Source organism: Sinohyriopsis cumingii, chromosome 4, assembly GCF_028554795.1.
Source record: "Sinohyriopsis cumingii isolate HCF-2022 chromosome 4, ASM2855479v2, whole genome shotgun sequence".
Lineage (NCBI taxonomy): Eukaryota > Metazoa > Mollusca > Bivalvia > Unionida > Unionidae > Sinohyriopsis > Sinohyriopsis cumingii.
This window is the reverse complement of record NC_142964.1, coordinates 52,156,421-52,169,528: the sequence shown is the minus strand read 5'-3', so window position 1 is coordinate 52,169,528 and position 13,108 is coordinate 52,156,421. Positions and strand designations below refer to the sequence as shown.

Genomic DNA, 13,108 nt, shown 5'->3' with positions numbered 1-13,108 from the left:
ATTAGTAAACACAATAATGGGAAAAAAATTATGTTTTCTTTTGTGAAAAACATTTAATTCAGTTTAATATCTTTTGCCAGGGTGTGACATCTTCTAGTAGCTTGATCCATGGTGAAAAGAGCCCACTCCATACTGTTGATCTTCAGAGATCCTATAAGCTGAATGTGGGGGTAAGTGTGTACATTGCACAACATGCAGTCGCTAGAATATTCATTAATAATTATCAATGATACATAACTCTAACTCATAATTTTCCCACAATCAGATATGGACATCTGTATCACCTGCATGCATTTTCTGGTTTCATTTCACCTTTGACCTTCTCCAAAAGGCTGTAACTACTTTATGATTATGATGTCAAATGAATTGCTTCCTGTCATCCCCCTACCCCTCCCCAAATGAATTGCTTCCTGTCATGCCCCAACCCCTCCTCAACATCAGTCTTAAGATAGTCACAGTTTGTTCCAGAATCTGTCATTTTATGATCCACATCATGCATGTTTTTTATTTCAGCTAAATATGTTTTTATAAAAACATTAAAACTTTTTCTCCTAATGTTCTGAACTTTAGGAAATAATGTTTAGAATTTGAATGCAAGGCTGTAGTTGAAGTCAGAGCAACACCTCCTGGAAATAGGGCCATGAGTCATGGTAAAAATTAGGAAAGAATGTATGTTTCAAATAATTATGTATTGTTTTAAAAAGTCATACAGCATTAAAAGTCCATCAGTAATGCTAACAAGAACTGTTAATTACCCACCAGTTGTAACAGGGAGATTGCAGACCATCTTTGAATTCCACATTGCATCCAGTTTGAATAGTGAAGATTGTGACAGGTGAAATGCTTTAATGTGTCTTCAGAATTAGGCACAAATGAAGGGATATTCAAATTATTTAGACTGACACCAAGTAAATTCAGTGTAGAGAAACTCATGAGAATATATTTATCTGTGTGTATCTAGAAAAAAAGTACAGGATGCCAAATATGTTACATGGTACCTAATTTGCCTATTATTTTTCTTATGTTGTAAACAGTATTTCCAGTATTACTGTCAATAAATGCATATACTTTAAAGTTAAATAATTAAAACATAAGTAAGTTTATTATGAAAGTTGTATTGTCTTTGCTGTGTATATAACATCAGCAGATCTGATTCAGCATTTCATGTTTTGTGATCTCCATGGATATCAAATACACACATGTCAAGTTGATAAAGCAGTCAACGTCTGTGTACTATATTTATACATAATGTGTTTTCTCCAGTATGTATAGTGTAAGCTGTCGTTGTTCTATACTTATACATAATGTGTTTTCCTCAGGATGTATATTGTAAGCTGTCTTTGTTCTATACTTATACATAATGTGTTTTCCTCAGTATGTATATTGTAAGCTGTCTTTGTACTAATACATAATGTGTTTTCCTCAGTATGTATACTGTAAGCTGTCTTTGTTCTATACTTATACATAATGTGTTTTCCTCAGGATGTATACTGTAAGCTGTCTTTGTTCTATACTTAATACATAATGTGTTTTCCTCAGTATGTATATTGTAAGCTGTCTTTGTACTAATACATAATGTGTTTTCCTCAGTATGTATACTGTAAGCTGTCTTTGTTCTATACTTATACATAATGTGTTTTCCTCAGTATGTATATTGTAAGCTGTCTTTGTACTATACTTATACATAATATGTTTTCCTCAGGATGTATATTGTAAGCTGTCTTTACATACTCGTACTTTTAAATTCATTGCTGTTTTTCTATTCAAAGCAAAAGCCAATACAAATACATCTTGCTTAACTTTAATTGTAATAACAACTCAGATTTTGTTAGCAAATGCATGCACATGTATTAGAACATGCAAAATGGAGTATGCCCAAATGTGTGGGAAGAAATATTTTAGGACACAGCATGTCCAAAGAGAAATTTCAGAATGAATGGGGATGTCAGAAATGATGTGACAACATTGAGAAGAATGTGATCAAAAATAGAAGTGTGTTGTTCCCAGTCAAGGATAGATGTCTTAAACATATTAAATAAAAGTGAACTGTTCCAAGTTCAAGAAAGAATGAATCATGTACTTGTAAGACAGCATATATATTACTTGCTTGAGTAAGTTAGTTCATTTCTTTTCATTTGTCATGCTTCCTTTTCTTGATATGCTGGTGTTATTTACCTGGGAATATCTGTATATATTTCAAATAATTATAAATGCCCAGAATATTGAGAGTTCCTTGAAGTTGATTTGAAAGATTATACAAGAACAAGCTGTTGAAGGAGATTCAGAATCTGCCATTTTATATTTTCAGGTTTCTGATTACCTTGGATGTGACTGGAAAGGTGCTCTGGACATTAGTCAAGACATGGAAGAGTTCAAGGCCATTACCATGGAAACAGATGCAGATGACAGTGCAAATAAATTTCTCAGCCTCAATGTTCAATTTAATTTAAGTCACACTTGGAATCTGTACATATATTCTCTATACTGGATTGTAAATAAAACAGATCTTCCAATACAAATAAGGGTGAGTATATTCATTACCTTTGTTCCACACAAATTCTTTTGTTGAATCACTATACAGAATCAAAATGTTCGGTTTATTTCCTTTGTGGCAGATGTGTAATAGGTTCAAACAATTTATGAAAAAAACATACTTCAGTGGCACAGCTTTTTATATAATATTGTATTTTGGAGGATGAAAATAGATTTCAATCAACCTTTTAGACTTAAATGTATTATATAGTGGAACAGGAAATAAACATTAGAACGCAGTAGTACATAGCCACTGTGCAATTCACACCCAAACTCTTTGCTTGCTTTGATGTTCAACAGATTTTCTTAGATTCTAGAGCAAATGCTATTTACATTTGTCTAAATTTTTAGGATTATTTCCCATTATAAATTGTAGGAAATTTGATTGAACTCTCGTTCCAGTTCTCCCTCCAAGACTGGCTACCAGTATGCTTCTTCATCAGTTTCTTTTCATATCCATCCATCCATCATTCACAATTAAGTTTCTAGAGAATAAAGCCAAAACCCATTGAAGATATCTCTTTGATTCTTGGTATAGATGTGCCTTTTGCTGTTGACAATTTTTTAGCTTCAATTTTTTAAATGTTTTTTTGTTTGTGCATCCATTATCCACACTTTTGTTTGCTTGTCTATCCATACATCCAATATCCACATTTTTATTTCTGTGAAAAACCCCAAATCCTGGAAAATATCTGTTTGAAATTTCATAGATATATTAGACTGTTTTGTACATTTTGCAATTCACAGTTCTTCAGTTTCAATATTTTTAATGTTTGTGTTCTTTTGCTCTTTGTCCATCACCCATTCACATATTCAACAGTTAATTTTCCTAGTTGTGAAGCAAACCAAATTTTTAGAGCTTATTTGTCACCATAAATTGACTTCCCTTCCACTTATTAGATAACTTGGAGACAAATTTTAGAGAGCCCTGGATTTAATACAAGTCATGGCAAATATAGATTGGAACACAGACCAGAAGGTCTTACTCTGGTTGCACAGGTTTATGGTAACATTGGAACATGACTCAATTATGGATTAGCTTGCAAATCTTACCTGCCGTTACTAGATCTGATACACTATCAGGGACTTGGACTTTGGGATTATTTTGAATTTTCCTGAAGGAAATCATCTTTGCTGAGGTAAATGAACAATCAGTTTATCTCATACAAAGACTGTTCCCTGTACTGCCAAACAGTCTTCTGCTTCTTCCTATAATATAAACTTTAGGCTGAAATATCAAGCCCTGTTCATGGTTGAAACAAGTTTCATTCCCCCTTTTGGTCTAGGATTTTGTCCTCACCTAGACGTAGCAGAAATCTTTCTTGCCAATAATCTAAATTCTATCCTTCCAAATCCCCACTGTGGTTATCAAAATGCCCCCAAAATAATATTTGATCTTTGCAAATTCAGAAAGCCTCAAAAATCCTCTTATTTTTAGAGTAAATTCAATGAAATCAGAGCTTGATATTGTGACTATATGTCACTATACACAGACAGTTAAAAAGATAAAGTTGAAGATGCCATTGCATCACCCCATTTACCCTCTTGAACTGGTTACTGGATAAAGTCTCCCTTTTTTTAACCACAAAACTTACAGTCATACACAAATCATTGAACTACATTGAAACCTCTCAATAAACACATTTCCTCATCTTTTTGGAGGGAGGTTTGGGTGTGGGGGATTGTATATGCCCCCGTGTCTTGTTTTTTTATAAAATTTCTCAATATATAATATATAAGATGAGGGAATTTTGAGACCATGTATACCGTGTCTGTCTATGTATACATAGAACAAATTCATTTTCAGAATATAAATTTGATCCATTCTAATTATTTCAACCAAATCTCATAGACAAGTCAAGCAAGTTGCTTAAATGTGCCTTCTGATCCTTGGAAATTTCATCATTCAGTATCTTTTTTGTTACCATGGAAACAAAATATAGCATATGTAGTATTTAATTGATAGTAAAAGCAGAAGTTGTATACAGATTTAGAATACAGGATCATAAGGAATTTTCAGGAAGAACCTTTATATAAGCAGTTGACTGATGGGATCATTCTTCATGTTTTTCCAGGGATCCCTTTCTGACACTGTACTGGAGTGTGCTCCTTCCAGCTATCCACTCCTTTTCAGATACAAGAAACACAAGAGAAAAAAGGTAATTTTAAATGACATAGACCTAATTAAATTATAATTAGAAACCATATTTCATGGTATTCCAACAAAGGAAGTAGAATAACAATTCAGTTTTTCATCATTCACAGAATATTAAGGTGATTTACATTTTTTTATAAAATTTAACAATGGCTGCAGATGATATAGGAATAAAATTTGTCTTATCTTCACATCATATTGCATTGAGAATAGTGTCTCACATTAAGTCTTATTGTGGTTCTGTGACTGACAGATTTGTCTTATCTTCACATAATATTGCATTGAGAATAGTGTCTCGCATTAAGTCTTATTGTGGTTCTGTAACTGACATATTTGTCTTATCTTCACATCAAATTGCATTGAGAATAGTGTCTCACATTAAGTCTTATTGTGGTTCTGTGACTGACATATTTGTCTTATCTTCACATCAAATTGCATTGAGAATAGTGTCTCACATTAAGTCTTATTGTGGTTCTGTGACTGACATATTTGTCTTATCTTCACATCAAATTGCATTGAGAATAGTGTCTCACATTAAGTCTTATTGTGGTTCTGTGACTGACATATTTGTCTTATCTTTACATCATATTGCATTGAGAATAGTGTCTCACATTAAATCTTATTGTGGTTCTGTGACTGACATATTTGTCTTATCTTCACATCATATTGCATTGAGAATAGTGTCTCACATTAAGACTTATTGTGGTTCTGTGACTGACATATTTGTCTTATCTTCACATCATATTGCACTGAGAATAGTGTCTCACATTAAGTCATTAAGTCTTATTGTGTGACTGACATAGTGTCTCACATTAAGTCATTAAGTCATTAAGTCTTATTGTGTGACTGACATAGTGTCTCACATTAAGTCATTAAGTCATTAAGTCTTATTGTGTGACTGACATAGTGTCTCACATTAAGTCATTAAGTCTTATTGTGTGACTGACATATTCTGACATAGCCATGAATACCACTATTTAAAGCTTTCATAACCTACTTAATCATGTGACCATTACTTCCATTTGGTACTTGTATGATCTTATTTCACTTTTTCCTCCTTTGCTTTAATACAAGTAAAATTAAGCATTCTGTTTGGTTAAAAATAGTAGAGGCCTGTACCATTTGTTTGCCTTCGGTATCGACACTTCCTGAAATTTTATACTTTCAGGTAGTTGTATAAAGGTCACATTATAGACTGAGTAATGTATTTGGTAATATTTAATTGAACTTAACAGTAAATTAATTCCATTTTAAAGCATTGTGTAATAAAAGATCCTTTTTTCAACCTAGAATTCGACAGAAGTGTTTAACTTTTAAGTTCTTTACTTTTTAGGCATGATTTAAAGCATGTTTGTCTCTGGAGTCACTCACATTTGAATTCGTTGTCTTAGACGATCTTAGCACAATGCATAGATCAACAATTTCAGTATATTTTCACGTATTGCAGGCCAAACTGAAGGTGTTTGATTCCAACTGGTCTCACTCATTCTCCCTGGACACTGTGGGCAACTGTGGTGTGGCCATCTGCAAGCATGTTCAGAGGAAAAGAAAATATATGGTAAGTGTCCTTGTCTTTTGTTCAAAAAGAAATATCTCCACAATTGATCATTCCTTTTTTTCATTTTTGTGACACTGTATTATCACATTAAATTTACTTGCACAATTGGAACAATATTGAAGATTGCAAATTGTTATGGTTTGAAAATATAAACAGAATGTTTGAAGATAAGTTTCTTGGATTTGTATGTACTTGTTTTCTAATGATCCCACATTTGTTTGACTAAATTAACAAAATAAAGACTCTTTGCCTCACATTGGTTCCCTTGTTTTGTTTCAGTTCATGGTGCAAAGTCAACTGTCCAACCTGAAGCTTACGAAGATCATCACCATCATGCCATTCTTCATTGTTGTCAACAACTGCTCCAAGCCCCTCCGCTACATGGAAGAGAACAAAGAGACAGACTTGTGGTTCGATCTTGCAGTTGGCCAGGTATTTTTTGCCATAGTATTTTAATATCATTTTAGATAAAAACCTCATGATTAAATAGTACACTTCACAGTCATGTCTGAAAATGATGGACAAATCAGACGTTGATTAGTGTTGAATGCAAACACAAATTAAGTGATAATTAATAATTGGATACAGCTTCAGCTACCAAACTAGACTGCAAGTTTGCCAAGACCACACAAAAATTTACATTTTTGATTGTAGAAATAAACAAAAGAAGAATGAAAATCCTTACCAGTAAACTCACAATTATTAAGATCATTTGATTAAAGATGTTGAACTTTTTTTTCTAAAGTATCTGTACCAGTTGTCTTAAAGTATTATGTTATATAATACTGTATGGGTGACACATAGCAACAGGTAATGTAGGTTCAGTCACTGACAGTTTCCATGATTCATGCAGAAAACTAATTACAAAAGAGTTAATAATTGAAGTCAACCTTTTGCTGTTTGGAGTTCATTTTCTTAACTCCATATATGTAACCGAGAGAGAGTTTCAAAATTGTTTTGGTACAGACTTAAAAATTTAGATTGATCTGACTTAATGGCTGGAAGAAGCAATTGATACAGGCTTAAGATCCAGCTTAATTTACCATTTTACTCAATAAGGGCTTAACAAAAGATACATTATTTTTCCAGCCTGTAAGTCTGTGTGGGGTACGAGTTGAAGTTGCTTATTTTATAAATTTTCCATAATGTTTTCCATATATGAGTTGATGGAGTATAATATTATGTATATCTTTATTTTTTGTAACTCCTGGTACATAATTCTATTTAACTTTTGTAATTTTTATTCATGGCTGTAAACTGTACAGAATATCCACAGTTAGATTTTGCCTGTGTGACTCAAGTCTGTTAAGAGTGTAATATTGCATGGGATCTATAAATAGATGCTTATGTATGTGTTGACAGTTACTAATAATAATCTTAATAATAAGACTTAATGATCACTGGGTTAATTTCTCATTGGGGTTTGGATGGTTAGAGAAGAATTCAGTAACTTGGTTGAGATAGGTCACATCAGAGGCAATTTCAAGATAAATTGAATAGTAAGATCTATCATGTAGGGTATGTTATGAAATATAGTCATAATAGAACGTGTAGATTAGGAGAGAGCTGAGCAATCATATTCATTCCGTTTTTGGAGTCATCCGCATTTCTGGTGTTCCTGTTGTAAGCTTGTGGATATGTTTTTACATAGGTATTATTTGAGAGGGAAAACATTTGTTTGGACTGTTCAGTGGAAATAAAAAGTACTCATTATTTGGACTATAATATTATTCTGGAAATATTTTGAATTATTCAAAGGAGTTCTGGATGACACCATTTTGACAATGTCATGATTCTTGCTGACTAGTACATTTCTGGTTTTGAAATTTATACCAAACTTTTGATTCCTTTTGACTTTCATAGAACTTTTTAAGATTATTTTGGATTCACTTTATAATAATGTTAAGTTCCTCTCACATTTTCATTTATAACTTTGATAATTGTTTTACAAAACATGTTGGTTTTGCTTCTTTCTGTTACTTAGTTTGTGACCATAGAGTCATTACAATAAGATGAAGCCAGAGCAACACCTTGACTTCATCTTTTTTGCCAGTATCTTTCAGCTTCATAAATGTTAATGGTATCACTGTATGCTATTACATAATGGCATCAATAAACCCATTTTCTTGATCTGTAGCCATTGTGTTGGGTTCTTGAATCCTAACAACTACCATATATACTCACTTATAAGTCAAGTCTATCTGCAGACAGCATGGACCCTGATCTGCCACATAATGCACAAGCAGATCAGGAACTGTGATGTTTGTTCTACAGATTTCTCATAAAAAACTGCATATATCCAGATCTGCTGGTGCACTATGTGATAGCTGTTCAGGGTCTATAATTGTGGGAAGGCAAGTTTTATGTAGACCAACTACCAGGAGATGTTCTGTTGATGCATACCACGCTTTCTGCCTTAAAACATCAGCACATAGACATATTTTGACTTGCCCTAAGACCTTGTGTCATTCTATTAATTCATATAGCCCTGAAATAAACATCACATTCGTATCTGTGATCTGTCACCCTACTAGTGCATGTTCTTTTCGTTATGTAATCTTTACACATCTTCCTACTTCTATTCTTCAGTGTTCCCCATTTTGGCCAGTCACAGAGAATTTCAAGATGTTTGTAAAATATGAGCGCAGCAACATTGTCTCTCAGCATTTTCCCATCAAAGAGGCACACAACACTGTTCTAAGAATGGAGCATGGGGTAGGTGTCAGTTTGCATTGATTAAATCTTTGGAAATTGCTGCTAAACTAATTACAAGGTGGCAGCTTGATTGCTTCTAGTACAGTTCAAGATGTGTTGTGCCCTTATTAACCATGCCAGCAAAACTTAGTCTCTACATTGACTTCCTAGTGCAGTGATCTCTCAGTTTTCAGGTAGTGTAGTGTACTCAGTTAAACCTAAATTTGTTAGTTTTACCTTTTGTGTAAGTATATGTTGTATATTAAAAAAAAATTCAAGAAAATATTATATCCAAAGCAGAGTAAGTCTTATCATTGTGTTCAGCTTTTACTTTGGATTTATTTATTTATTCAAACCATTATTTACTGGGATTAAAGTGGTCAATAATATTCTTGGACTAAATTATTAGTTTGGAATTATAGTAAATTCAGACCAGAACATTTTTAATTATATTATTGTGATACATCAAAAGATTGTTAACACATTGCCACACTCCAGATCATTGGCACTTAGCTCATTCAAGACTGCAGGTACATCAACATATTCAGTATTGGAATTAATTTGGAACACCACTGGAATTCATTAGTGTTGCTTAGTTTAAGACCATAGTCATAACAGTACAATAAGCCAAGTCACTGAAACCCACGGGTTTCTAATGACCAAAGTCATCCATGCCCTACTTCTTCCTACATAGAACACTATTAAATACCTTGTTAACACATTTACTGCAGTATAAACTGTCAGTTTCTAAACCACACAGCCCAAAATAAAAACAACACCCAAAGGGCATTATGTAAGCTGTGTTGCCAACTGACAGTTTATGCCATGATAAATGCAGAAAAAACAACATTAAACTGCAATCCTGACTTAATTATCTTAATCTACCCAGCATCCCAGACTTAATTATCTTAATCTACCCAGCATCCCACCCCATCTTGTGTTCTAGAAAATATTGGTTAACTTTCCCCCCACGGAAATAAGATGCTACATGATTGTTACTGATTGCCAGAATTAAGGCATTTTCTTGCAGTACATGTATATGTATTTAATATTTTCTTTCAAAATACACACACACACACACACACACGTGTATATATATATATATATATATATATATATATATATATGTATTGTACCTGATATACCATTTAGAATTTAAGAGGATCAAAAGACAGTAAAATGGTTTTTTATAAACTGCATTTTTGTTTGAAATTATTCATGACGAGTTGAAAGTATTTCATGATTTGAGTTTTGCCAAAACTAACTTAATTTTTTTTTCTGATTCACTCAGTTTGTTTTTGTGTATTTCAGAGTGCCTTGAGTGTGGAGGTGGCAGGGGGAACCCAGACACCTTTCACTATTCATTTTAGAGACTATGATGTCGGAGATGCACCTGTCAGAGTAGAAAACCTCTGTGATGATGTCTTTATCAAAATCCATCAGAAGTAAGCTCCCCCTAATATCAGGATGTACATAGAAACTGTAGAAGTAAATTGTCTAAGATTTAGGATCTCTATTAACTAAGTAAAGATATTTAAAGTAATTTCAAAATTTCATTTTCCTGTCTGTCAATACTTATGTACCATCCATCAATCCATCCTTCCATCCAGCCATCTCACTTCCATTTCCTCAACTTATTAACTCCATTAATCATTAGATTTCAACCAGATTAGGTATACAGCTACATACTGATGATGATGCCCTTGCTGTATTCTATATAATCATTAGATTTCAACCAAATTAGGTATACAGCTACATGCTGATGATGATACCCTTGCTGTATTCTATATAATCATTAGATTTCAACCAAATTAGGTATACAGCTACATGCTGATGATGATACCCTTGCTGTATTCTATATAATCATTAGATTTCAACCAAATAAGGTATACAGCTACATGCTGATGATGATACCCTTGCTGTATTCTATATAATCATTAGATTTCAACCAAATTAGGTATACAGCTACATGCTGATGATGATACCCTTGCTGTATTCTATATAATCATTAGATTTCAACCAAATTAGGTATACAGCTACATGCTGATGATGATACCCTTGCTGTATTCTATATAATCATTAGATTTCAACCAAATTAGGTATACAGCTACATGCTGATGATGATACCCTTGCTGTATTCTATATAATCATTAGATTTCAACCAAATTAGGTATACAGCTACATACTGATGATGATACCCTTGCTGCATTCTATATAATCATTAGATTTCAACCAAATTAGGTATACAGCTACATGCTGATGATGATACCCTTGCTGTATTCTATATAATCATTAGATTTCAACCAAATTAGGTATACAGCTACATGCTGATGATGATACCCTTGCTGTATTCTATATAATCATTAGATTTCAACCAAATTAGGTATACAGCTACATACTGATGATGATACCCTTGCTGCATTCTATATAATCATTAAGCACAGCACATTAACTCCTGTATAGAATTTCATCCAAATTTGATTTCATCTTGATACTGTTGAGACCTTGGCTGAGTTCATTTCTAATTGTCTTCATTTGTCAGAATCATGACCTGTGATAGTTAAACCCATCCACCTTCTTTTCTACTCAAAAATCCCTTGGGAACCAATTGGCTGAGTGGTCCCCTTTACAGATCATTCACATCTCGCGTCTGTTTACATCGATTCAAGTCTTGGACTTGGCAAACATGGGTATGTGAGAAAGCCTGGGGTTTTCCCAGGTTCTTCTTCCACCAAATATACTGGCCACCATGTGTGCTGAAAAATGGCATTAAGATCATAATGACAACAAAAACAAAAAAAACTTTGTTTTTTTTTCCTCTTAAAATATAGTATGCTTGATTGATATTGATAAGACATTGGCTATTTAACTTAGATAAGTGTATTCTATATTCTGTCAGTGTTCTGTATTGATCTTTAGTGTAATCATATCCTCTGATTTGTTCATGTCAGCACAGTACATCATCATTCAGTTGGTGTAATCACCCCTGTTTGTTAGACCCACCCACTTTTATTTCCACAGAATAACTCTTAATTATTATCTGATTTCAACCAAATTGCCTTGTAATCCAAGGGTTGTGGGTCAGTACTAACTTAGGATAACCAAGTTCAGCTGCCTCATTGTGTCGTTGGGAAAGGCACCTGTCTGCCATTTTATCAGCATAATAGGCGCCGTTAATGTGTTAGAAGTGCTATTAACACTTACCAGTCAATTCCCTTAGTTATTATTGTATTAAAACATAATTTGGTATACTTCTTGATTTTCATGAGACATTGGCTGTCAGATGTTCACTGGTTTGCTTCATTCAGCAGAGTGATGGCCCTTGATTGCCCAACTCTTCCATTTTTATATCTTCACTGTAACACCCTTAATTATTACTTGATTGTAACCAAATTTCATAGGCAACTTGATGAAAAGTGAGGGACATCAATTTCTGAAAATATTATATATATATTTGGCATTGAAAAAAATGCATTTTCCTTTGATAAAGACCAAAGATTTCTCCCAAAGTGTTATCTGCAAGTTAGGGTATTTTTTTAGGGATCCTTGGGAGCTGCAGAAGGGCTCAAATCACAATTTAAATACAACCCAGTTCCAATGTAAATTTTCCAAACTAATGAAGCATTCCCAATTTCAGCAATTTTGTTCTGAAAATATTCTTCACAATTGACCAATTCCAACAAAGGCATCCATGCCTCATTCCCAAACCAAACACCCAATAAACATTCTAAATACCCTAGTTTGCATGTACTTCTACATAGTATTAGAATTGACTTGTCATTATCTGTTGACAGAAAGTATTAATTTTTTTTAAAGATTGAATATGTTATAATAAATAATAGTGTTTTCTTGTAGAGGTCAAAGCCAAACATCAGTTCTGTCAGCAAATCAGAAGGTGTTGTACACCTGGGATGACCCAGCATCGGAAAGAACTCTTATGTGGAATGTGTACGGCAGGGATAAACCAGACCATGTAGCTTTCATCAATAAGGTTAGCCAAGTGATCCATTACCAGAGATTAGCTTAGCACGTTATAATACAAGAGCAAAGTGATCCATTACCAGAGATTAGCTTAGCACGTTATAATACAAGAGCAAAGTAATCCATTACCAGAGATTAGCTTAGCACGTTATAATACAAGAGCAAAGTGATCCATTACCAGAGATTAG

General features: G+C 33.4%; 1 protein-coding gene across 1 annotated transcript in view; it reads left to right on the top strand.

Moving 5' to 3' along the window:
- The window catches only part of LOC149801160 (intermembrane lipid transfer protein VPS13A-like), a 354,720-nt gene that overhangs the window by 244,146 nt on the left and 97,466 nt on the right, over positions 1–13,108 (top strand). Inside the window, exons 58-65 of the mRNA XM_089956772.1 lie at positions 81–170; positions 2,309–2,524; positions 4,608–4,691; positions 6,135–6,245; positions 6,525–6,677; positions 8,835–8,960; positions 10,251–10,384; positions 12,795–12,930. Coding sequence (XP_089812898.1) covers positions 81–170; positions 2,309–2,524; positions 4,608–4,691; positions 6,135–6,245; positions 6,525–6,677; positions 8,835–8,960; positions 10,251–10,384; positions 12,795–12,930 — 1,050 coding nt within the window. The remainder of the gene's footprint in view (positions 1–80; positions 171–2,308; positions 2,525–4,607; positions 4,692–6,134; positions 6,246–6,524; positions 6,678–8,834; positions 8,961–10,250; positions 10,385–12,794; positions 12,931–13,108) is intronic.